The 24,048-nt window shown below is 47.6% G+C and overlaps 1 protein-coding gene and 3 pseudogenes across 1 annotated transcript in view; 3 read left to right on the top strand and 1 right to left on the bottom strand.

Moving 5' to 3' along the window:
• The window catches only part of LOC136651414 (inactive phospholipase C-like protein 2), a 41,393-nt gene extending 26,180 nt beyond the window's left edge, over window positions 1-15,213 (bottom strand). Inside the window, exon 1 of the mRNA XM_066627776.1 lies at window positions 15,193-15,213. Coding sequence (XP_066483873.1) covers window positions 15,193-15,198 — 6 coding nt within the window. The 5' untranslated portion in view covers window positions 15,199-15,213. The remainder of the gene's footprint in view (window positions 1-15,192) is intronic.
• A 5,312-nt stretch (window positions 15,214-20,525) lies between these two features.
• On the top strand, window positions 20,526-20,642 carry LOC136654489 (5S ribosomal RNA; annotated as a pseudogene).
• A 1,159-nt stretch (window positions 20,643-21,801) lies between these two features.
• Window positions 21,802-21,921, top strand: LOC136654983 (5S ribosomal RNA; annotated as a pseudogene).
• A 1,080-nt stretch (window positions 21,922-23,001) lies between these two features.
• On the top strand, window positions 23,002-23,121 carry LOC136654952 (5S ribosomal RNA; annotated as a pseudogene).
• Window positions 23,122-24,048: the final 927 nt, after the last annotated feature.

Below are 24,048 nucleotides of genomic sequence, written 5' to 3'. Positions count from 1 at the left end.
ATTAGATGATGGGTTCTTTGGCCTGATCTAGCAAGGCGGTTCTTATGTTCCACCCATATGTTCCATACACATGCCACTTCTCAGGTACCACAGAATTCTTCCTCAGACAAAACAGAAAGCTTAGCCAAATTCTGGTCTAGTCAGTTACAAATGTAACCGATAAAAAAGAGAAAAGATGCTTCAGGCCTTGGCCTAATGAAAGGCGGGAAAAACCCACAGGGAATTTCTCCAACAAAAGCCCCACTAAAACAAATTAAAAGCTGCTGGTTCATTTCAGCAGGGCTCACACAGATGAGCCTCTCAGGCATTGTGTGTCCAAAGGTTTTAACAACCCAATTTGAGCTGTATGGAGGCAGAGCAAGTTACAGACTGTCAGAATATCCCAGGAATTCAAGGTCTTGGTTTGACTCATTGCTCTTCGTTTGAAACAAGGTTATAAAAACTTGCAGACCGAGAATGCTGGGAGTTCAGAAACCAGGCAGGGGGATGAGAACTAAATGGCCAGAGAAGGACTTATCTATTGCCCTCTGCCTCCTCTTCATGGGTCCGCCCCCCTGACTTCTACTCCAGCTCAATGTCTCCCCTCTGCCTTAGCCTCAGCTGCCAAAACACTATAAATTCTGCAACAAGCAAACCAATAATGCTTCATTGCACTGCAATAAGAAATTATGTTCATTCTGGCCAAATGTCCATTAACCTACAGTCAGGGCTTTCTGTAATCCTGTGCTTTAATAAGGGGGGGGGGGGAATAAATTCTGTGCCCAGGCAATCCAGGTTCTGCACCAAGAAAACAAGATCCTGCAACTGATCAAAACCATCCAAATCAAGGCAATTTGCATAACCCATTATTGAAATTCTGTGCGCTGAGAGCCCTTGATACCATCTGCTCAGAGCAGCAGCGTCGATAGCAGTGGAGATGGTGGGGGCAGCAGGAACACCTGGTGGACAGAGGAGAGGGCTCTGAAGAACATCTGCCCCCCCCCCTGAACTCTCCTTTGCAGACACCATCACTTTTCAGGGGAGTGCAGCCACAAATTGCCATTGTCTGACACCATAGACAGAACAGGTATCCCAGTTCGATCATCATGAGAACAGCAGCATCCACCTATCAATCTGATTTTATGATTATAAACTGCTTTGATAATCCCTACAGCTGACAAGCATCAAACACTGTCAAACGTTATTAAAGATTTTGAATTGATAGGGTTCCTTGCACTCTGCAGCATTGGCTCTAGATATTTAACTGATATCCCTTTTTGTTTAGTGACTGAAAGGTTGACATTTTCTTAGGAACCCCTTTTGGGATCTCATTAGTAAGACCAAAAGAAAAGCAAGATCAATATTTGAAATAAAGAAGTAAATAAATATATTTATTCTGGCTCTGGTTAATGAGCGAGAAGGGCAAAGCGCTATGTCAAAGTTGTTAGAACTAGTTTTTTTCTGAAATTCCAGCAGATTATTTGTCATAGAATTTCAATCCTATCCTGGCAGCCATGAGGACTAGAACCTTGCTTTTGATTTCTTTGAATGAAAACTACAACTGTCTAGGAAGCTGGTTCCGTGCTTTTCCTGTGTTCCTGAAGGAATTTAGCAAACACATAGCTCTGCTTATGTTTACCTCTCCCTTAAGTCTCATGCCCAAGGACAACTTTGAGAGCAAAACACCTCAAATAACTTGTTTGTCCAAGGAGTGAAGGACTGGACCAGTATTCATCAAGAATTAAAACCTGCTTCTGGTACTCTTAAGTGCCACAGGGCCCAATTCTATCCAATTTTTTAGTGCCAGTGCAGCTGTGTCAATGGGGCATGTGCTGCATCCTGTGGTGAGAAGAAAGTCACAAAGTCATCCTCAAGATAAGGGAACATTTGTTCCTGTATCTCAGGGCTACACTGCAGCTGCACTGGTGCTGGAGAGTTGGATAGGACTGGGCCCACAGCCAGCTATGGTGCTATATAAATGCATAACAATAGAAAGCACTTTTGATTTTGCAAAACACTTTGCAATCCTGCTGTGAGACCAACAATTATACCGATCTTGGAGACAAGGCCGAATGCTATCCCAGCCCCAGATGGTGTCTTGGGTTACTTTGCAAAGCATGAGTGTTTGGGAAAGGCTTTAGCTCTCCCTCCCCAATGCAGCAAGCAGATGGACACCGAAGGGTGGGGAGAGGGCATCAGAATTTAACTAAACCACTTCCTAGAGGAGATTCTTTCCCACCTCTCCACCCTCATGACCAGGGATGGGGGAAAAGCTAGGTCCAGATGGACGTTACTCAGGAAGCTATTCTCAGGAAAGAAGAATAACTTTTCCTGCCTTTGGAATATGAGCAGGTGTTTGGGCCTGAACTGGGAAGAAGTAAAAAGTAAATAAGATTACCTCAAAGCCAGGAAGGAAAAAATAAGTTCAGCAACTACAGAGCAGGCATCCGTGCATGAACAAAGTGCACTTAAGCCACTACTGAATAACTACAGCCGACCTTTCCATCTATCCACACACATTCTCTCTCCGTCTCTCCCTGAAAGGCCAGCACTTTAGAGTCCTTCCAGTCAGAGTGTAAGACTTCCAGGCAGGCTTGAGCTCTAGCACCTCTTAGGACAGTGGTTAGCACCTCTTAGGACTCACGTCTCTGGGAGAGTTTGGGTTGCTGTAAGTGCTTGCAGGGGAAGGAGCAAAAGCAGCAACTAGATCACCACAATTGTGCCGCTGCCAGGGATAAAAGGAGGAATTTTTTTGGGCAATGCTGGCCCTCTGGAGGCTGCAGGGAGCCCGCAGATCTCTGTACAGGGCTAATCAAGCCTCAGAACAGCTGAAAAATGTGATCGCTACCCAGGTCTGTGGGCTCCTCGCACCCTTTGGAGGGCCAGCACTGCCAGGGATAAGCAAAAAAAAAACCTTTTGTTCCAGGCAGTGGAACAGTTGTGGTGATTGCATCGCTGCCTTTGCTATTGCCCCACCCTTAAGGGGGAAGAGACAGTTCTTCACTGACTGGGGCACCCCAGTTTGGGAACCTGTCTTAGGATACAGTACTAGGATTTCTGCATCCTGGTCTATTGTGACCTGGTCAAATGAGACCTGGTCATTTATATCCCTGGACATTCACGTCTTTTTTTTTTGGGGGGGGGTGGCATCCTAGTTATTTGCATTCCACTTTAACTGGGTGAGAAACTATGTGAATAACAAACTCCATGTTTTAGATGCTAAGCCTCTTACCTCTGTCCTCACCCAAACCCTACCTTGGCATTTAAAAAAATGAAAAAAATACATCTACTATTAGGACACAAATGTCCAGGACACGAAAAGGGATTCAAATGTCCAATACCGGGACACATTTGATAGGGACACAGTTGTCTAGGATACAATGGTCCTGTCACTTTAGCACCACTGCATCTAAGTATTTGTTAGCACAATCCTATGCATGTCTACTCAGAAGTAAGTCCCACTGTGTTCAATGTGACTTACTCCCAGAAAAGTGTGTGTAGGATTGCAGCAGGTGTCTCAGGCAACCTGCTACTAATCATTGAGTGGGAGGGTCTATACTACATCCTGTAATCTGCAGAGTGGGCTGGAGAAGACCCCTCTTCGAAACCACAGAGGGTTGCTACCAATCAGTGTAGAGTAGACAATGCTGAGTTATTGGCTCAGAAGAAATAGAAAAAAGAATGCTTCATATGTTTGGGGAGGCACCTGTAAGTCGATCGAGAGAGCATAAGCACAACACCCCAGGTTGGTCCACAGTATTCTTACAAAAAGCATCTCCACTGAGTTCCAAGAAAGCCACTGCCAGTCAATGAAGACATCACAGAACTAGATGGGATTCGGTATTCTAGATCAGGGGTGCCCAAACCCCGGCCCTGGGGCTACTTGCGGCCCTCAAGGACTCCCAATCCAGCCCTCAGGGAGCCCCCAGTCTCCAATGAGCCTCTGGCCCTCCGGAGACTAGCTGGAGCCCACACGGGCCTGATGCAACTGCTCTCAACATGACGGCCAACTCGCGTGAGCTGTGGGATGAGGGCTCCCTCCACTGTTTGCTGTTTCACGTCTGTGATGCAGCAGCGGCAGCAAAGGAAAGGCCGGCCTTGCTTTCTGCAAGGCCTTTTATAGGCCTTGAACTATTGCAAGATCTTCATTCATTCATACAAGTTCCATCTCTAATATATTCATTTATGTAAATTTATTCAAATTTGAAACGTTAATTCTTTTTTTCCCCTGGCCCTCAACACAGTGGCAGAGAAATGATTTGGCCCTCCTGCCAAACCCCTGTTCTAGATGATATTCTATATTCTTCATACAATGCATACATTCACACCTGGAATGGATTGGTTTGATGCTCTATCTAGAAAAGGACTGAGCAACTTCATGATGGGTGGCTTTAGCAACGGCTAGCAGCCATAGTAGTGAATGAAGCCTTCATGTTCAGAGGTAGCATAAAACACTGATCAGAAGCTGGAAACAAAATGCCACGGGAGGCTGGGACCTTCGTTCCCTGCATCCTGGAGGCATCAGGCAAGCCAGCAACGGGAAGAGGTTACCAGACTGGGAGGACTGATGGCGTGACCCAGCAAGATTTTCTATACTCTTGTGCAAGTGCCTTGCGCATAGACGATGACCTATCAATGCACATGGATGACGGCCTGATGATGGTGATGAGGATGAAGAAGAAGATGATGATGACAACAGAACTCCTGCCTCTCACCCACTGACCCACTGCACTGCCATCTCCCTCTCCACACGCTCACTAGAACTTTTCCTTTATTTGTCATGCTTAACTTTGTGCCATTGCACCCTGAGCTGATCCATGTCCTCTTGGCGACTGAGGTGGCAGGCCAAATGCTACCCTCCTTACCTGGCAATGTGCCAGTCGCCGATTGCAAAAGGAAGGGGAAGACCAGCAGAAGAGGATGTGGGGAGGAGAGAGGTGTGGGGGACCAGCCCACCACTCTCCTCTCCTTCACTCTTCTGCTCAGTCTCTTCTCCAATCCAGGAAGCAAGAGAATCAGTGGCTGGCACATCACTATGTAAGGCAGTGGTTCCCAAACTTTTTTTAACTGGCAGCTCTCTTGACCTACTGGGCCACTGGACATGGCTCCCTATCGGGCTACATTTATAGGGTGGCGGGTTTTTCATGAGAAGTCTGGTTGGTTTCCACAGCTCCCCAGGGAGCCACGGCGCACAGTTTGGGAACCGCTTATGTAAGGGAAGTAGCATTTGGCATACCACCTTAGGTACCAGGAGGTCTTGGGCTGGCCCTGGGTCTGGCAGGCTGCCATCCTATACACACTTTCCTGGGAGTAAGCCCCTTCAACATGATGGGACTAACTTCTGAGTAGACAAGCATAGGAATGCGCTGCCAATGTACAATAGCTTCACATATTTACCTAAGTTTAGTACAGGGACAGCAATTGTAATACGGCTGGTCTGTGTGCCACTTTGAAAGAACCACCACTGTGGTTTTTCCCGATCTGATCAGCCGGATCCAGCTGCCAAACTGGGCACTGTCCATCCTCTTCACCCAAGTGAAAGGGTCTCTAGCACAAGAGGGCTCTTTGCTTCCTCGGCCAATTAGCATCCAGTGATTAAAGCTGCAAGTCTTGCCAGGCCTTAATCTCAAAAGTCCCAGTGAGCTGATTTGCTCCCGAGCGGAATCAATTCACTAACAATGATTGGGGGAAATGTGCACCTTCCCAGTCCGAGTTACTTCCCTGTCCATCCAATCCGCATTCTCTACTCTTGTGTGGATGTCGGGGGGGGGGGGGAGCATTACCGAAAGATCCACATAAAATGCATCCAAGAGAAACTCCATTAGAGGTCTGGCAGGTAGAAAAACCCTGCCAAAAAAAGGATCACGGCTTTGTATCAGACACTACCTCCTCCTCAGAGCCCTACTGTAACCAAAGAGATCCTTTCCCAAGGCAGAGTATATCCCGTGCCAAGGGCTCATTTGAAATTCAACTGAGGACACAGCTGGAAAGTGGAGTTGCCTTCATGTTTAATGCCTGAAACACTCTGTCAGCCACCTGTGAACTCTTGCAGAAGCACAACCTCTGTCCATGCACTGTTGTCCTTTCCACAGAGCTGCATCCTTTAGCAGTGGAGTACGTGGTCTCTCTCTCTCTCTCTCTCTCTCTCTCTCTCTCTCTCCTGCAACAGCTGCAGGTAGGGAGCTCAGCAAGAGGACTTCAGCCATCACTCACAGGCAGACATCGCATGCGTCAGTCAGTGCGGTGACGCCAGCGACAGCGAAACAGCGAAAATTTTTGGCCTTTTGTGAAAATGCAGTTTAATTAGCCTATTCATGCATCACACCTATCTAATCAAGCCACGCAGACAGGTTTCCACGGGGGGGGGGGGGCAGCCCAGAAATGCGCAATGCTTTCCCCCTTCGGCACTCACCAGCAATTGCCCCTCTTCCTGCCTTCCAGAAGTACTCCAAATTGTCTGTGTTTGGGCTGCCTTTAGGTAGCTGGGCTATAATTTTAATTCAATGCGTCATTATGAATGGGCTCTGTTTGGAATGCTGGTATCTGCTCCACGGTTTCAGAAAGGGGAACGCAAGATGCCGAAGGAAATATGGACGTCAGGCTTTAAATCCCAGCTAGTCTCAGACGGGTGACCCTGGGCAAAATCACTGTCTTCATTTTCATTTGCAAAATGGGAATACTAAGAGCCTGACATCCAGCTCTAAAATGGGGAAGGGGGTTGTGAAACACCTATTCATTGTAGCTAGGATCACATTGGTTTATCTGGGAAAGGGCCAAAATATAGCTCTCTCTGTTCATGACTTCCCCATGTATCTATTTGGGGGAGTTTGCCCATGTTACCTTCACTACAAACCTGCAAAATAGGTGAACAGAGAGATTAGGACAGACACAAGTTCACTCAGTGAATCCCCAAGGCTAAGAAGGGATTTGAACCCAGAGCCTTCTGATCCAAGTTCATCACACCACGTTGTATCAAAACCTGGGTTCTGCATACATGGCTTTTAGCTGTCAAGGGCAATAGGTCTTGCACTCTGCATAACTTTCCAGATCTCAGTATTGCCTCTGGTACTCTGCCTACATGCATTGTCAAAGGTATTACCCTCCACCACTACAAGTCCACTGCAGACAGTGCCAAAGCCCCCATACGTACACCAGTTTGTAGAAACTGGAGCAAAATAAACCTCCCCTGCCTCCAGCATTCCAAGTACGGGTTCCAATTTGCCTTTAAAACACACCACAGGCTGAAAGGCAGTTAGCTAATTCCTGCTTTTGCAAGGTGCACAAGAAAGGCCTTGCAAGAAGGGGGCGGGAGGGTTGGAATGCAGCCCACACGCCCTGTATTAATAGCACCGGAGCAATCAAAGCTTAAAATAGGCTGCAAGGAGCAAGGAGGCGGGTCTCTGCTGACAGCAACCTATTCTGAAGATGAGCAACCGTGACGCAAGAACAATTAAAAGGCTGCTTTTAGGAGAAAAAAAAAATACACACACACATATATACATACCCACACCTACTGGGGCACCTCAATCTGAACTCCCAGTACACTTGCCCCCCCCTCCCAGGTTAATGCCTGACATTGAGGTGGCCCAAGAGGCAGGAAAAAAAGAAGGTTGTTTCCATCAAGATGCTTGTCTTTATGGGGCATCTGCGGAGGAGGTATGAATTGCAGCGTGGTCTATGGCTTTGACCAAGATTCAACACTCCCCCCTCCCCATCTTTAGTTAAAAGGATCACACTTAGCAAGGATGGAAAAGACCTTTGCAGTTAGGGTGGTAGACAAAAAAACGCCACTCAGATTTACAAAGTTCAGCAGCTCTGAATTTGAGCTGCTCATATTTTGGATTTTTTTTTTTTTAAGCAACCAATAAGTTCTGGAATGCCCGTAGTTCAGTGGCAGGGCTCCACCTTTAGCAGAGGTGATGTACAAAATCACCTCCAGTAAAGGATCCATGGCAGCAGCAACGGACCTTTGCCCCAAGATCTTGGAGAGCCAATAGACTGCACCAATCTACGAGGGTCGCCCAGAAAGTAATGCACCACATTTTTTTTTCTCAGCCTACAGTAATGGTACGAATGCGAAACTTTAGATATACATTATTTGAATTTTCAGGAGTGCGCATACAAATTTTTGGTTTCTTCAGACAGATAGCGTAGCTGCAGCAGTGTTTCGAAATGGCGTCTGTAAGTGATGTACGTTACAAGCAGCGTGTTGTCATTGCATTTCTCACTGCGGAGAAAGAAACTGTTGGGAACATTCACAAACGTTTGTGTACAATTTATGGAGAATCTGCAGTCGACAGAAGTACGGTTAGTCGCTGGGCACAGAGGGTGAGGCCATTAGAAGGCGGTTCGGCAGAGCTCCAAGATTTGCAGCGTTCGGGGCGGCCATCCACGGCTGTCACACCTGATAAGACGCAGCTTGCTGATGTGCTCATTCGCGAGGACCGACGCATAACGACTAGGCAGTTGGCGCTGAAGCTGTCAATCAGCAAAGGAAGTGTGGATGCAATCATCCGTGCTCTTGAAAACTCAAAAGTGTGTGCACAATGGGTTCCGCGCTGTCTTTCAGTGGACCACAAATCTCTCAGAAAAAACATTTCTTCTGAGTTGCTGAAATGTTTTGAAGATGAGGGGGAAGCGTTCTTGTCCAGGATTGTGACAGGTGATGAAACCTGGGTTCACCATTTTGAGCCCGAAACAAAACGACAGTCGATGGAATGGCGTCATCCTCAACCTCCACAGAAGAAAAAATTCAAAGCAACTGCTTCCGCTGGTAAGGCCATGATCACTGTGTTTTGGGACTGTGAGGGCGTCATACTCATTGATGTGATGCCAAGAGGCAGCACCATTAATTCTGAAGCTTATGTGAAGACATTAACCAAACTCAAGATGCGCCTCCAGCGACTTCGGCGCCATAACAACCCAGGTGAATGTTTCATTCAACATGATAACGCTCGGGCTCACACAAGTTTGAGGACTTCGGAACACATCACTAAACAGGGTTGGACTGTGTTACCCCATCCACCCTACAGCCCTGACCTAGCTCCCTCAGACTTCCACTTGTTTGGGCCATTAAAGGATGCCATTAGCGGAAGACATTTTGAGGATGACGAAGAGGTGATTCGCACAGTGCAGAAATGGCTTCGTGACCAGAACAAGGAGTGGTAACGACAGGGCATACATGCCCTTGTGTCTCGCTGGAGGAAGGCCATAGAACTGGACGGAGATTACGTGGAAAAATAGGGAGTGTAGAAGAAACATCATTCTTTCTTGTGTGTAAGTTTCATTGTGTTCAATAAATAATTGTTGAAGAAAAAAAATGTGGTGCATTACTTTCTGGGCGACCCTAGATACACCAAGAGCCTAATGAAGTATAAGGCAACCTCAATGCTTAAGAGCCCAATCCTATGTATGCCTACTCAGAAGTAAGTCCCAGTATAGTCAATGGAGCTGACTCCCAAGTACGTGTGGATAGGATTGCAGCCTAAATCCTGTCAATACATTTTCAGATAATCAGTATTAATTTGCCTCATTCCACAGTTTGCACCCAGCTTTGCCCTTCCTCTTGCACTACTCCCCAACACATTGAAAATGTTGCAAAAATATTTTCAATAAGGAAATGCTTCTTCCTCTTTTTTTGTATTTCCTCCTTTTCTTTCTCTCAATTTTGACTAGCTTATAGACAAAACAAGGAGTTGGGGAGGGGAACAGGAAGGGAGCAGGATGGGGAAGGAAGGTAGCAATGGGAGAATGGGAGCAAGGAAAGGCGACTGACCAGGGAAACTGTAGGGGATTTGGGGAGTTATTGAATATGGTACAGTATCAATGTTATATTGTTGGATTGCATTTGTAAGTTATGGGGGAAAAAAAGATTTCAGTGGTAGAAAAGAATACAAATCCTAAGGGTTTAAAAAGATATAACAACTATGAATTAACCTTCTCCCCCTCCTCACTCCCCTAAATTATTTCAACTTTCGAACAGGGTTAAATGGGCCGTCGATCTCATACAGGAAAACAAAAAATACTTATATTCTGATCAGACTTGCACACAGTGATAACATCCCATTATTGATGATTAAAGATCCCTTTTCACATGTCCGCACATTCTGAAAGGCATACGGGTGCTGAATCGGACTCCTCAGCGCTCAGCCCCAGAACTCCTTTTCAGTGCCAAGATTTGGAACATGTGCAGTGATAATATTGAGGAGCCTGCCTCTGACAGATAAGGATATTGCTGAGCTGACAGGTCTGATGGAAGGGGAGGGCCCCCAGTTCAGGGGTAGAAGGCATCAGGTTCAATCCCTGGCATCTCCAGGCTAGGGCTGGGAAAGACTCCCGCCTGGGTCCCTGGACTGCTCCTGCCCAGTTAAATGGCTTCCGTACAAGACTGTGTTGTATGACCAAAGGCCTTTTTCCCTTACCCCAGTGCTTCCCTAACTTTTTAATACCAGAACCAACTTTTAAAAATGACAATCTGTTGCAACCCACTGGACCAAAAAAAGATATATTTGTATTGATTATTAATTATAATTATTATTAATTAATAATAATTGGGGTCCTGTGCTCCAGAGATCTAACGTATAGAAGAGAGACCATACAAAGTATGTGTGTGTAGACATTTGCTGGACTCTCCCTAGAAATGGAGTTCAAGGACTTTCTCCAAAGCTTTACAGTCAATCCTAGGTACCCAGAAGGCTGAGCAGGAGAGCAAGATGCGCAGTTACAGGTTTCCAGGCAAGAGAAAAGGCAGTAACTGGGTTCACAAGTGATCTATGGCATGCCAACTACTAGAGAAAATTGGAAAGATGTGATGTTTTAATTTGGGGGTATGAAGATCATCTCATTTCACAGGTTAGCATTCCAGCTAACTATTTTCTTCAGCAAATGGGGCAACAGTGCTTGCAAAGTTGTTATTTTTTTAATGTTTCAAAAACTTTTCATGACCCACCAAAAATCAGTTCACAACCCACTGGTCAGTTCCAACTCACAATTTGGGAAATACTGCCTTACTCTAATGACGAATGCATTTAGACTGGATGGCTGGTTCCTCAGTGGTGTGGGGAAAGCCTTCTGTACATGCTCAGAGACACTTTAATTGTTTCACACATTTTAAGGGCCTGATCTTAAAAACACTGGTTCTAAAGCTAAAGGGAAATTAAGCCCTCAGTGGCACTGCTGGCCATAAAAAGAGAGCACCTTTGTCCTTACCATCTTGCCGTGGTGTGAACCCCCCCTTCCTTGACTCCAAACAAGTGCCCATTTGGGCGACTAAGTAAACCTTTCCAGGAAGAACCCCCAGCATCCCAGGGAGAATACACCAAAGCGAAACAACAGGTCAAGCGCAGTCATTTCCTTGACCCCAGCCCTGTCACAGCCTTGACTGCTTGACTGGTAAACAGGACATAAATAACCTGAGGGAACCTGAGAAGCTCTTTGAGTGGGACTGAGAAGGGGGAGCTAGGGAGGTGGTAAGACCTTCAAGAATACAGCCACCAAACATTCCCCCCCCCCCCACAGTTTCTGGTTTTCTCCATGACATGAGCCTTGAATCCTTAGCAGGAGTCATCTGCAACTGTCTGCTGAATGAGCTCCTTTTTGCAGCACACACCTGCTCTCAGTTTTCCAGGCAGGACCACAGCTCAGCCACGGAGCTCAGCCTCCCCCCCCACCACCACCACAGAAGGCAGCAAGGAGAAAATCGCTCTTTGCCTGGGGGCTTAGGGCACTGAAGCCAGTCAAAGAGGACAATACTGATCTCAGCAGACCAATAGCAGCTTTCTTCGCTCATAGGCTATGAGGCTATGGCAGCTTGCGGCCGGCATGGGAGAAAGACGGTCTCTCTTTGCAGCAGAAGGCTGGACTCAATTACTTTCCATTTGGGTTTATATGATCCCAGAATGGAAAATGTCAAAAAGGCCCTCCTGGGATTTTCTCACGAACTCTGAGCTTGCCGCTACAGTTGGGGGGGGGGTCTACTTTGGGGGGGGGGAAAGGATGGCACAACCAATTGCATTCAACAAAAGGAAAGCCAGCCAGGAGACCCCTACAAAGGAGGATTAATTGCTGTCTACTTGGGATTACCTCCAAAAGGTCAACTTTTCAGAGGCCTTCACATGTGCTGGGGTGTGGTGGAATAAGCTTCAGCAACGGGGTGAGGAAAGGTGCCAAATACTTGCATTCACACCCTGGTACTCCTCCAGGTATATGAATGGGGAATAATTATCCTCCCCCTGGTTCCAAACTCACAACACAGATGGTTAAAGGGGGCAAGCAATTCCCAGAAAATTAGCATGCCCTCAGCCACTGCTGAACTGTTGTTGTTACTCAAAGGAAAGGCACTTCTCAGACACTAAGAATTCTTTCTTTATAAGTATTAATCAATCTATATAAAGAGCATAAGTATACATGAAGACAAGTTTCCCATGGGCTTGCTTCCATTTATGGTTAGGATGGGAGTGTTAATGTGAGATGTACAATAGTCATAGTTCTTCAGAAATCCAACACAGGGGACAAAGCTCACCCCCCTTTCCTGAAATGCACTTTACCCCTTCTGTGCTCCTCCATTTTTTTTCCTGGTGCCACCAACAACCCAGAACCCACAATTGATAAGTATGCACTGACAATGAGACAATTCATATACAAATGTCTATATGGCCATTTATATAGAACAACATCAAGGGACACCCATTGCACATAAAATGGGCAAGCACAGAGAGAATGTTCATCTCTTTCAACCTCATCTTAAAAGGCTGTACCAAGGTTGAATGCGGGGGGGGGGGGAACTTGCCATTCCTCTAATGAGGGCTGCTCAACAAAAGTGAGGAACAATTGGAAAGTGAGTCTGAATCTGAGTCTGAGTACAAGTACAGCCTCCATACAGAGACAAGATAGCCAACAGCCTCAAAATACGTATGAGCCAGGCTCAACTGTACAGCAATCAAGCAATAGGTTCTCACAGCATGGTTCAAGTCAGCGGTTCCCAAACATACCGGGGCCACGGAGACCTTCTTTTACAGCGGCCTCTTCTTTCCTGCTGTCCCTGCTCTACTGCTCTCTTGAATCACGCAAGATCTCATGCATTTTTTGCAAGATGTGGTGAAAACTGCACAAGATTTCATGTGATCCAAGATGGCAGCACCCAGGACAACCTGAAGAAGAGGCCACTGGGGACATTCCACAGCACTCCTGGGAGTTCACCATGGCACCCTCAGGTGCTGCAGTGCGCAGTTTGCGAATCATGGGTCTACGGGTACATGATTCAGAAACATTGTAGAAGCTAAGCAGATCTACGGCTGCTCAGTGCCCCCATGCCTCACATTGCATGTTGAAAGAAAGGTGGCCTATTAATGAAATATTATTTATATAATGCCATCAATGTGCACTGCGCTTCACAATGGAAGAGACAACAGGTGCTTGCCCCACCTAAAACAGACAAGTAAGAAGAAAACAAGTAAGAAAAAGGGATGGTGGTGTAAGGACAGATGGGGAAGAAAATACTATTATCTCATGTACACATGTATCTGACACTTCACTGTAGTCAGAGGGACAAAGGGGTGATGCCAAAGACTTCACAGGAAAGGTGGACTGGACCTTGAGGACAGATTTGAAAGAAGTAAGAGAGGGAGCATCTCTCAATTGATCAGGCATAAGGGACAAAGCCATTTGGAGGAGTAGGAGACCTCTAAGTAGGTGAGAGTAGTGGGGCCAGAGGAGTGAATGCCACAGGCAATAAAGAGCAGAGAGATAAGGAGGGGTGAAGCCACTGAGGACTCTGAAATTAAGGATCAGCCACTGGCACTGGATTCAAGAGCAGACAGGAAGTGGAGAGACTGAAGGAGGAGTGTGATATGAACAGAGGGCCGAGAGAGTTAATTATTTTGGCAGCAGAATGTTGGGTGGAGGCGAGGGGGCCCAAGGTGAGCCAGCAGAAGGCCAGAGTGGGAAAGGTTGCCATTGTCAAGGCCACAGATGATTGAGTGGATGGATGGATGGATGGATGGATGGATGGATGGATGGATGGATGGATGGACAGAATAAAATGTCCATGCATGTGTGAACCAAGCCAATATGGGAAGAAAATTCATGATATGTATCCCTGGAGGGCCCTTTGAATACATATATGTTCATTACTTGATGTTTACAAGATCAAATGATAACTTGCACTTTATTATTCATACAGCTCATTCTACAGACATTGGCACTTTATAGGGGCGTGGGTCCCTCACTGCTTGCTACACCAAGGGACCATCAGGGATGTAAACACTGCGGATGCAATAGACACATATCGCTCCCAATGCACAATTTCTCCCTGGTGTTGGTTCATACATTCAGCTGGCAGTCACCAAATAAACAAGAATCAAATGTAGAGAAATCAAGCAATAGGTGAACTAGGGCTTTTATCACCCCACCCCCCAATTGGGACTATAACTGGGCAGGTTAAATGACTTTTGAATATGCACCTTGAAATAGTTGAGATTGGGAACCTCCCCTTTGAGTCGCCAGCAGAGGGTCCCCAGGGGGCATTTTAGGGGGTGACAGGCGACAAGGCGTAGTAGGGGCAGATTCAGAGGCCAAGTTGTAGGTTTACCAGGGTGTCAAAATGCTGGGCTGAAGCAAGAATAGTTGGGATGAGAGGGTCGGGTTAAGCCAGCCCTGAGCCTGAAAATCTGTTCTCAATATCACAGTTCAATCTTGGAACTATCAAACTAGAACAAAGAACAGTGCGCTTCTGAGCATGTGCAGAGTGCAGGGCCCTCTCTCTTTCCACTGAAGAATCCTAATAATCAGGCAGCACCCAGACAAGAACTCCAGCGTTTTAGAAATGGGAAAAGCCTGGGGAACATGCAGGGAGGGGGGTGTTGTGCAAGGCAATCTCAGTGTGTCTGGTGTTAGGAAAGGCAGATGGGTTTGGAATCTTTCCTGGATCCCCAGTTTAGCTTGAGAAGGTCAGATGAGGACAGAAGTGGTGGTGGCCCCGGGAGGGAGGGAGGGAGGGTTGAGGTGTGCTGCTGCAGCTCCTGCTGCTATGGGGCTCCTGAAGGATGGAGGGGGTAGGAAATCCCCATGGAGGTTCCAAGCCAGTAAGGGGGAAATGAAGCCCTTGCACACGCACACGTGCCAACGAGCCCGGCGGGCAGCAGGGCCGGGGCAAGGATCCTCCGGCTTGCTTGCCGGAGAGGCTGGAGGGGGGCGCGGGGCGCGACGGGGACCCACCTTCATGATGCCGGCGGCGGGGGCGGTCCTGGCGAGGCCGGGGGGGTCCCTCTCGGCCGAGTTGTCGCGGCTGCTGCCGGCGGAGCCGCCCGAGCCGGAGCGCTCGCCGGGGGCTTCTGCAGGGGGGGCCGCAGCAGCCTCTTCTTGCAGGGGGGCGCGGGCGGGCGCGGGCCGGGGCGAGCCCGAGGGGGGGGCGCCGGGGGTCCCGTCCGCCATCCCCCCTCGGGGCTCCCAGCAGCCGCACCGGCCCGGCCCGGGGGGGCTCCTGAGCGCCTGCCCCAGCGGCGCCCCCCGCCCGGTGCGCCTGGAGCCGGTGCGCCCTCGCCCGCTCCTGCTCCTGCTCCAGCCCCGCTTGGCTGCGCCTCGCCGGAGAAGGAAGGAGGCAGCCAAGAGACGCCGCCGCCGCCGAGGGTGGAAGGATGGTGGGACGGCCGGGGCGGGGCCAGGGACGGCACGGCTCAGCCCCCACCCCCAGCAAGCCCCTACCCCACAGCGCAGCGCGGCCCCACGAGCCAGGGGCGCGGAACCACCCGCTACGCCTCGCCTCGCCTCGCCACGACTGCGCTTCCCCCCGCCCCCCGATGTCCTCAGCCCCGGAATCTCTTTGTCAGCGCCGGAGAAGCCGAGCAAGGAGAAAGCAGCCTCTGCCCCGGAGCCTCTCCAGACGGCTGGCCGGTTCGCCAGTGCGCCCCCCCCCCATTTTGTCCCTGGATCAATGCAGCAGCAGCCAGGGATGCCTGAGCTGGGTGGGAATGAATGAGCTTGAGCACAGATCGAACCCCGCACCACAGGATCGATGGACACGCTCAGCTGCCTGCCTGCCAGCCAGGGTCGTCATCATCATCATCAGTGATAATGATCAACCTTTTGCATCTCACAGCACCCTGGCAAGGCACTAAAATGGTCAAGGCACATCATCAGTTCTTGGACAATTGGCAAGGCACATGTGCTGCCAATAGGAGGCTCACATCCCCCAATGGCCGTACTAATAAATGACTCTCACCCAAATTCCAGTAGCACACCTGGGAACCATTCGCGGCACAGCAGTGTGCCAAGGCACAGTGGTTGAAAATGGCTGATCATCATCATCATCCAGGGATTAGCGTGTCTGTGTGAATCAGCCCCAAGAAACTGCACATAAAGGTCAAGCCTTATAGGTCGGGGGACATCACTTGGCTTGAATGCCAGCACCTATTTAGTACATATTTAGTACATATCTATTTAGTACATACTGTATTCATTCCACCACGGATCTCATGGCTGTGTTTTTCCTCTCTCCCCTTCCATCTGGTCCAGCCAGATGATGAAGAATTCTGTGTGACTGGAAAGCCTCCTTCCAGGATTTGAAGGACTAGTTCCAGTGTTTCTCAAGGTTTGCTTTCCACCTTACCGCTTCACACGGTCCACCTATTTGAAGTTCCACTGGAAGTATCTGGCAATGACACCATCACCAGTTACTTCTGGGTTGCAAGGCCAGATGCGACACGACAAATACCAGTAAGAGGCTCTCAGGGTGGACTGGGGGTTTTTTTCAAGCACAAGAAAGCATGCTTTGGAGCTCTGCCCACCAAGCTGAGCCTTCTACATCATGCTCCTGGTCTCACTGCCAGGCTACAGGGGTCCTATGAGTACCACCAGACACCACCTCAAGTACCACTGGTGGTACCTGCATCACTAATTAAGAAACACTGGACTACTTGGTTCCAAGAGTCACTCTGATTTTTATTTTTTTTAATTAATAAATCACATAAAATCCATGGGAAAAAACAGACTTTTAAAAAACTGTTCTGAAGCATTAAGGCATACTCTTTTTTCATAACGGCAAACCAGCTTGCAAACTTTTATGATTAGCTGAAGTGTCATGGGAATATTTATGTACCACGGTGCCAACAAAAAGTTTACATAGCAAAGAAAATGAAAAGATGGTTCTCTGTCCCAAAGTGATGATGGAGGCAAGGTGGAGGTCAAAATTTTAGAAGGTGTAAGAGAGACATCAGCAAAAAGCCACCTGGAAAAATACAATGGTGGAATGAATAGGGCAGTGGAGTAGTGAGGTCATCTGGTACCCGGGCCTATGCATTTTTAACACTCTCCATACCCCCCACCCAGGCCTTAGAAGGCCTCTTCAAGGTGTAGTACCCAGGGGAATGGACCCCCCCCCTAGCTATGGTATTGTAATAGAAACATTTCACTCTCCTATTGTGAAATGTAAGAAGGACACCACTTTATTTTTCACATTTTTATGCCCTCCTTTCTCCGACAAGCTCAGGATGGTGTACATTGTTCCTCTCCTCCATTTGTCCTCACAACAACCCTATGAGGTGGGTAAGGCTGAGAGATAGTGACTGACCCAAGGTCACCCAGAAAGCTACATGGCTGAGCAGGGATTTGGACCTGGATTTTTCAGGCTTAGGTCCAACTACTGAACCACCGCACCATCTTGGCTGTCAGTTCAAAACATGACCCATTGCTCAGTCATCAGGGGGTTAATAATTATATTATTCAGTCATCAGGGGGGTTAATTAATTATATTAGTAATAATATTAGTTATATCCAGTGTTGTGGTGGGGGGAAGACTTTGCCAGCTGGTAAGCTGGAGGCAGTTCTGACTCATGTAGCTGACCCTTCATTCATTCAAAACATTTGTATCTCACATTTCCCTTCCCAAAGCAAATGCCCAAGGCAGCTTAGGCCCAATCCTATCCAATTTTCCAGCATCAGTGCAGCTGCAATGCAGCCCCAAGTTAAGGGATACATTTTCCCATACCTTAAGGAGGCCTCAGTGACCACCCCTGCACCTCAGGATGCAACACATGCCCCATTGGTACAGCTGTACCAGCACTGAAAAATTGGATAGGATTGGACCTTTACAGAGTTACATAAAAAGACTATTAAACTTACAATTAATAAAACAATCAATAAAAAAACCACTGGGGTTGGCTATTTAGACCAATCGATTGTAGTAACAAATCAAACAGCAAAATGATACACCATACATAAAGGTACACAAGGCAACCGCCAACCCATCACCCAAACTCCTGACAAAACAAACATGTTTTGAGCCCTTGCCAAAAGTTGTTCTCAATTCCCCTGAAGGGAGTTCCATAACTGTGGTACCACTCTGGAGAAGGTTCACATGCCACCACACCCCTAACTTGGGTCAGAGGTGGAACTTGCATCAGGAGAGCCTTTTCAGATTACCTAAGAGGGTAGACCAGAAAGTGGGAGAACCTGGTCCCAAACCATGTTGTTGTTGGCAACCTTCAGTCTCGAAAGACTATGGTATCGCACTCTGATACCAAACCATGAAGGGCTTTAAAAGTTATACCAGCATTTTGAATTGGGCCTGGAAATGAATGGATGGTCAGTGTAGCTGTCAGAGCAGTGGTGCAATAAAATCAAGCCAGTGTAATGGAGAGGACACTCCAGGAAAAGCTAATGTGGACTAATTGTATATCTGACTAGGACTGGGAGACTTTGGTTCTAAGCAAGGAGTCAAATCAAAACCAAACCCAAAAATCAATTGAGATATTTTTTGTAAGTAAACTCAATCTGAATCTAAAATCTTTTGCCTGCTTTGAACTGAAACCAGAACTGAATTTGTAAATGCAAAAGCAGCAACCAGTTCAAAATTTAAAAAACAAGTCATAAACAGAATACATTTTTTTTCCTTAAGTTATATAGTAGTACTACCTTCATCTTGCAGAGTACATTGCGGGCCAAAGGGTCTGATATTATTCTACACAAAACATATTTAAACTGGTTCAAAGTGTCCGAACTAGTGCCTGACCAGTACAATTACTGAACCAGCACAGATAGTCAGATCCTAGAGAAGAAACGCACCTTCAGATCCCCTGGTGGCTGAGGTGAGGCAGGTGTCAACAGTGACAGGGCCTTTTTTGTAGTGGCACCTTGTCTTTGGAATGCTCTCCCCCGGGAGGCTCCCTTAATGCCATCTGAGAGAGGAGAAGGAGGAGCAGAGGAAGCAAATGGGTGAACAGAGCTGGCACCAATGCCTTAGGTGATTGTCAAAGTCAAACCCACGGGTAGACTGGTTCTGGTGAGGATAGACTGTGATGTGCTGCTCTTAGCTGTTCAGATGAGACCCAAATCTTTAGCTGAGTGGCTGTTTACAAATTTTGGGGGGGTGAAAGGTCTCCTCTTGGCAGGACTGGCTTCACCATGAAACTTTCACAGATAGTTATTTGGGGCAAGATATTCCAGAGCTACTGCCATAGCCCTGCCTCCAATTTCCTAAACATCATTTAAAGGAGGGGAGGGAGCTTTGGCCAGAACCAGGGACACCACTCTGTTGCAGAAGTATCTGAGGTCTGCAGTGGCTCCTGAACTGGATGTCAGAAGCTGGCCCATGCAGTGGTACCCATCCAATAAATCCCTAATCATAGACAATGCCCCACTTGTCTTCCAGAGCAGCTGGTTCTGCAGGCAGTAAACATTGCCTGTGGCAGCTACCACCCCCACCCTCTCCACACCCGGTCTAGAACCAGGAGGGCAGCCATCCTCCCATCTCTACTGAACATCCAGGCAGCCAGGGAGGCATTTAATGAGTTCCTAGAGCTTGGACACTCTATAATTGACAGCATGGCTTTGCAAGACCCCAGCTAGCTAGCCTGGAGCTCCTGGAAGATACTGGCCTTTCTGGTGGGGTAGCAATTAGTGTCAAGTGAAAGGAACCCCCCACCTGGTCCCGCTGAGCACCAGCTGCTGGCATCAAAGTGGGAAGGTTAGCACATACTTGCACGTCAATGTGGGGAAAGGCTGAGGATGGGATGCCACCGTTGATTCACGGAAGGAGGGGAGGAGGAAAAGATCACGAGCAGCTTCCCATTTGCTGCTCTCATTTCCTGAGCAGTGGGAAGTTCAATCATAATAAACGATTAGTAGAGAACACTGAAAGCTTATGCTACCTATGTAATAATCTCTTTATTTCCAAATGTACAAATTAAGGAGGCATTAAAGGGGCACAGAAGCAAGCACATGAGCAGCGCTAATCCCAAGGCAATACTCAGTCCCAAAGGTTGTAATAACTCAAGCTAGACCAATTACCCAGCCACATTCCAGAACTGTTGCCCTTTTGTGTTCTTTGCACATTGCAGAGGAAATTTTGGCCTCCTTTCACCTTGCAGGTGTGTAGAATGCCCCCTTTGGGCAAAGACCAGCCCCATTGTCTCCCATAAGTCACAGGCTACACCAGACCTAAGAGAAAAAGCCATTTCTTCACTTTGCATAACAGAACAACATGGTTGACAACAATGTATTGTTTTCTTTCTTTTAAAAATAACACTGAATCTGTACTGGCAGCCCTTAGTAAGGGCAGCAACTGTTACCCTGCACATGCCTGATCTTGGCTGATCTCAGAAGCTAAGCAGGGTCAGGCCTGGTTAGTACTTGGATGGGAGACCGCCTGGGAATACCGGGTGCTGTAGGCTTATACCATAGTCTTTTGAGACTGAAGGTTGCCAACCATGTGGTAAGGGTATATTTTGTACAGCACCTAGCACACTGGGTGATGTGAAATAAACAGTATCAGATGTAGTTACCACTTTCTGGAGAGAGAAAAAGGAACTGAACTGATTGTAGAAGCCCTCAGCCAAACCTGTAGAGGGCTTAAACTAGATGTTCCTGTAAGAGTAGGCTTGGGGCTGGCATACTTTTAAAACAAAACAACAACAACAATTTATATAGTGCCACCAGTGTGCATGGTGCTGTACAATAGATGGGGAGGCACGTCTCTGCCCTGAGGAGCCCACAATCTAAAACAGACAGGGAGGTCCAGCAATGAGAGTGGCTGAAACAGCCACTTTGAATGGCAGGCTGGGGAAACTAGCAAACTGTCCCAGGGAGGCTTGACCCCCCCCCCGCTCCTTAATTCCCCTGACCTGCAGTCTTTTTGGCTACTCCCTTGAAGTAGGGAGGCATATACATGTACAACGGTTGTGTGTACATGTACTTAGAGTTAGTTGCAGTAAAATAGAGGGACTAGGTGCCAAAACTTTCACGGAAAAGGTAGATCTTGAAGACAAATTGAGACACATTTGAAAGAAGTAAGATGGGACGCCCCTCAGGTGATGGGGAGGAAGTTCCAGGCATGAAGGGCAGCAAGGAACAGAGCTGGGCAGGAGACAGATGAGGGTGGGCAGATGAGGCAGGGCAGATGAGGGTGATGAAGCCAGAGAAGCAACATACAGAAGCAGACAGGCACAGGGATTTAAAGAGTAGGACATGATCAGAGCAATGAGAGAGGCCAATAATTCTGACAGCAGAATGCTGGAGGGATGGGAGGGGGACCAGAGGCAAGCCAACAGAAGGCCAGTTGTCAGAGTGAGAGGTGACCAGGCCATGAACTGGTGTTTTTGCTCAGTGGACAGAGAGGAAGGGGCCTGTGTTTGTGATGCTGCAGAGGGAGGATGTGACATTGTTTGATGACAGACCAGATCAGAAGAATGAAGGCGAAAGAAATCAATGTTAGCCAAGGCTTCGAGTCTGCTGGAGAGTGTGCCCCTGAAGATTGGGACTATGGTGTGGAAGGAGAAACAGTTCACCCTCTGCTCCTGCCGCTGTCCCGGTCTAGATTAGGCCCACTCAGGTGTCTGCAGCAACTGTTACCCTGCACATTCCTGATCTCATCTGATCTTGGAAGCTAAGCAGGGTCAGGCCTGGTTAGTACTTGGATGGGAGACCACTTGGGAATACCGGGTGCTGTAGGCTTATACCATAGTCTTTCAAGACTGAAGGTTGCCAACCAGGTGGCTGTCTGCTCTGGGGAAAAGTGTCCATTGATGCCTCTTAGCTTGCTAGAACTGCTGCCCACCATGGCTCCTGGTTTCTTTACCACCCTGCCTTGTTCTTGACAAGAGTAATGCTGTAAGAAAGAAGCTTTATCAGACCCGAAAGCCCTGTCCTCTATTACTAGATGTGTGCGGAGGTGGAGTAGGCAGATGATTTGGGAAATATGTGCTGTGCACATTGCCATTAAAATCCACATGGTCCTGAACTATGGCATTTAGGTTCCACAGCAGAGCCCTTCGGCAAGCCTTGACTAAAATGGAGCCACTGCGGATGGGCCACTGTGAGATACAGAAAGCTGGACTAGATGTGCCTACGGCCTGATCCAGCGGGGCTGTTCTTATGTTCTTATGACTTTTCCACAAGGACTCAGTAAAATTGCCGTAGGAGAAGGGAAAAAGCATGGAAACAGAGAGGTATGGGCATTTGCAGGAAATACCTGATGCCAAGAGGTGGCTGAAAACAGTTTAAATTCTCTGCAGATTTTGGTGTTTTCCAAAGTCAGAAGTACAGAAAACGGTGTTATGCATTTTTATTCCAAGGGTGCATTTTTATAAATTATAATTATAAATTATAATCACTTTAAAAGTGTACTAGGTAGGTGATATAGGTAGTATAGTGTCAGCACATGCAGCTGCATGCATGAAGAGGTGTTAGAGAATAGTTTTGTTTTTTCACAGATTTTGCAGATTTCTGGTTTTTTTTTCTTTTTTACAAAAATGCGAAGTGCTGAAAATGGTATTATGTGTTTGATATCACCGCAAAAAATCCACCTTCACTGAAGCCTCAATGCACCTGCCAGGAAATCTATTCCTTTGGATAACTTTAACTCTATACACTGCCTTATATTGATCCAGGTTATTGGTTGACCCAGTTCAGTATTGTCTATGTTGACAGACAGAAATCCTGCAGGGTTTTAAGCACATGGCCCTACCTGGAGATGAACTTGGGACCGTCTACATGTAAAGCAGGCACTCTATCAATGAGCTAGAGGCCCTCCTCTATTACAGCGACTGTTACCCTGCACATGCCCAGTCTCGTCTGATCTTGGAAGCTAAGCAGGGTCAGGCCTGATTAGTACTTGGATGGGAGACCGCCTGGGAATACTGGGTGCTGTAGGTTTATACCATAGTCTTTCGAGGCTGAAGGTTGCCAACCAACCAACCTCCTCTATAGTTTTACAGAGGTGAGGGTTAGAGGAAGCCCCACAATAAGGTACACTGTGCCAACTGCCACAGGACATGATTTCGGTGACCGTTAGGGGTATCTCCATGGCCATGGATCTGACACAGAGGGTACGATCTACCAAGAGGTTTGGTCAATGATGCCAAGCAAACATGCAACCCTTCCTCTCATCCTTTCCTTTTCTAAAATGGTGGAAAACCCAGATCTTTTGCTCCCTTTGGACATTTTTGCCAGCTTGTTAGTCTGTTTGGGGCTGCCTAGAGGACGGGTTCAGGCACTGCCTTTCTGCCCCATAGCCACCCTTTCCAATTGTTGGGCAGCAGCTGTCCCCACAGCAGGCTCCCTCTGCAGGAAGGCCTGGCCTCTGTGCTTGAAGTGCCGGCGACAACCAGCTGGTGCCAGCTGGCCGTGGAAGTGACTCCATATTCAAAAGGGCTTTGCCAGGAACCAAAGTTGCTCTGCAAAGGAAAATTTGTTTTTAATCAAAACAGAAAGTCTTCAATCACCAAAAATATCCCTTAATGGGGATTAAAGGAGATTCAGTCGTGACCGCAAAGCATGACTCCTTTTATTTTAGAGCAAAAGAGATAATCCTGTGTTCCTTTGCTTCATCTTTCTCTCTCTCTCTCTCCCACATACATGTCCTAGTTTCACCTAAACCAGAACACGGCTAGCTTAAGAGGCTATTGGAGCCGTTAATTCAAAAAGGAGAGATGCTGGGATCCAAACCAGACTGAAAACCACAGCCTTTGACCTGGAAAATGGAATTCCAAATCTGTGGAGTCTGGCTGGGCTCCCTGAAGTGAAGAAAAAGCACTCTGCACTTGCTCCCTTTCCTCCGTTTTGTTGCTTTGGGAATGTTCC

The sequence above is a fragment of the Tiliqua scincoides genome, chromosome 5 (assembly GCF_035046505.1).
Source record: "Tiliqua scincoides isolate rTilSci1 chromosome 5, rTilSci1.hap2, whole genome shotgun sequence".
Classification (NCBI taxonomy): Eukaryota; Metazoa; Chordata; class Lepidosauria; order Squamata; family Scincidae; genus Tiliqua; species Tiliqua scincoides.
This window is presented reverse-complemented; position numbering and strand designations above follow the sequence as displayed.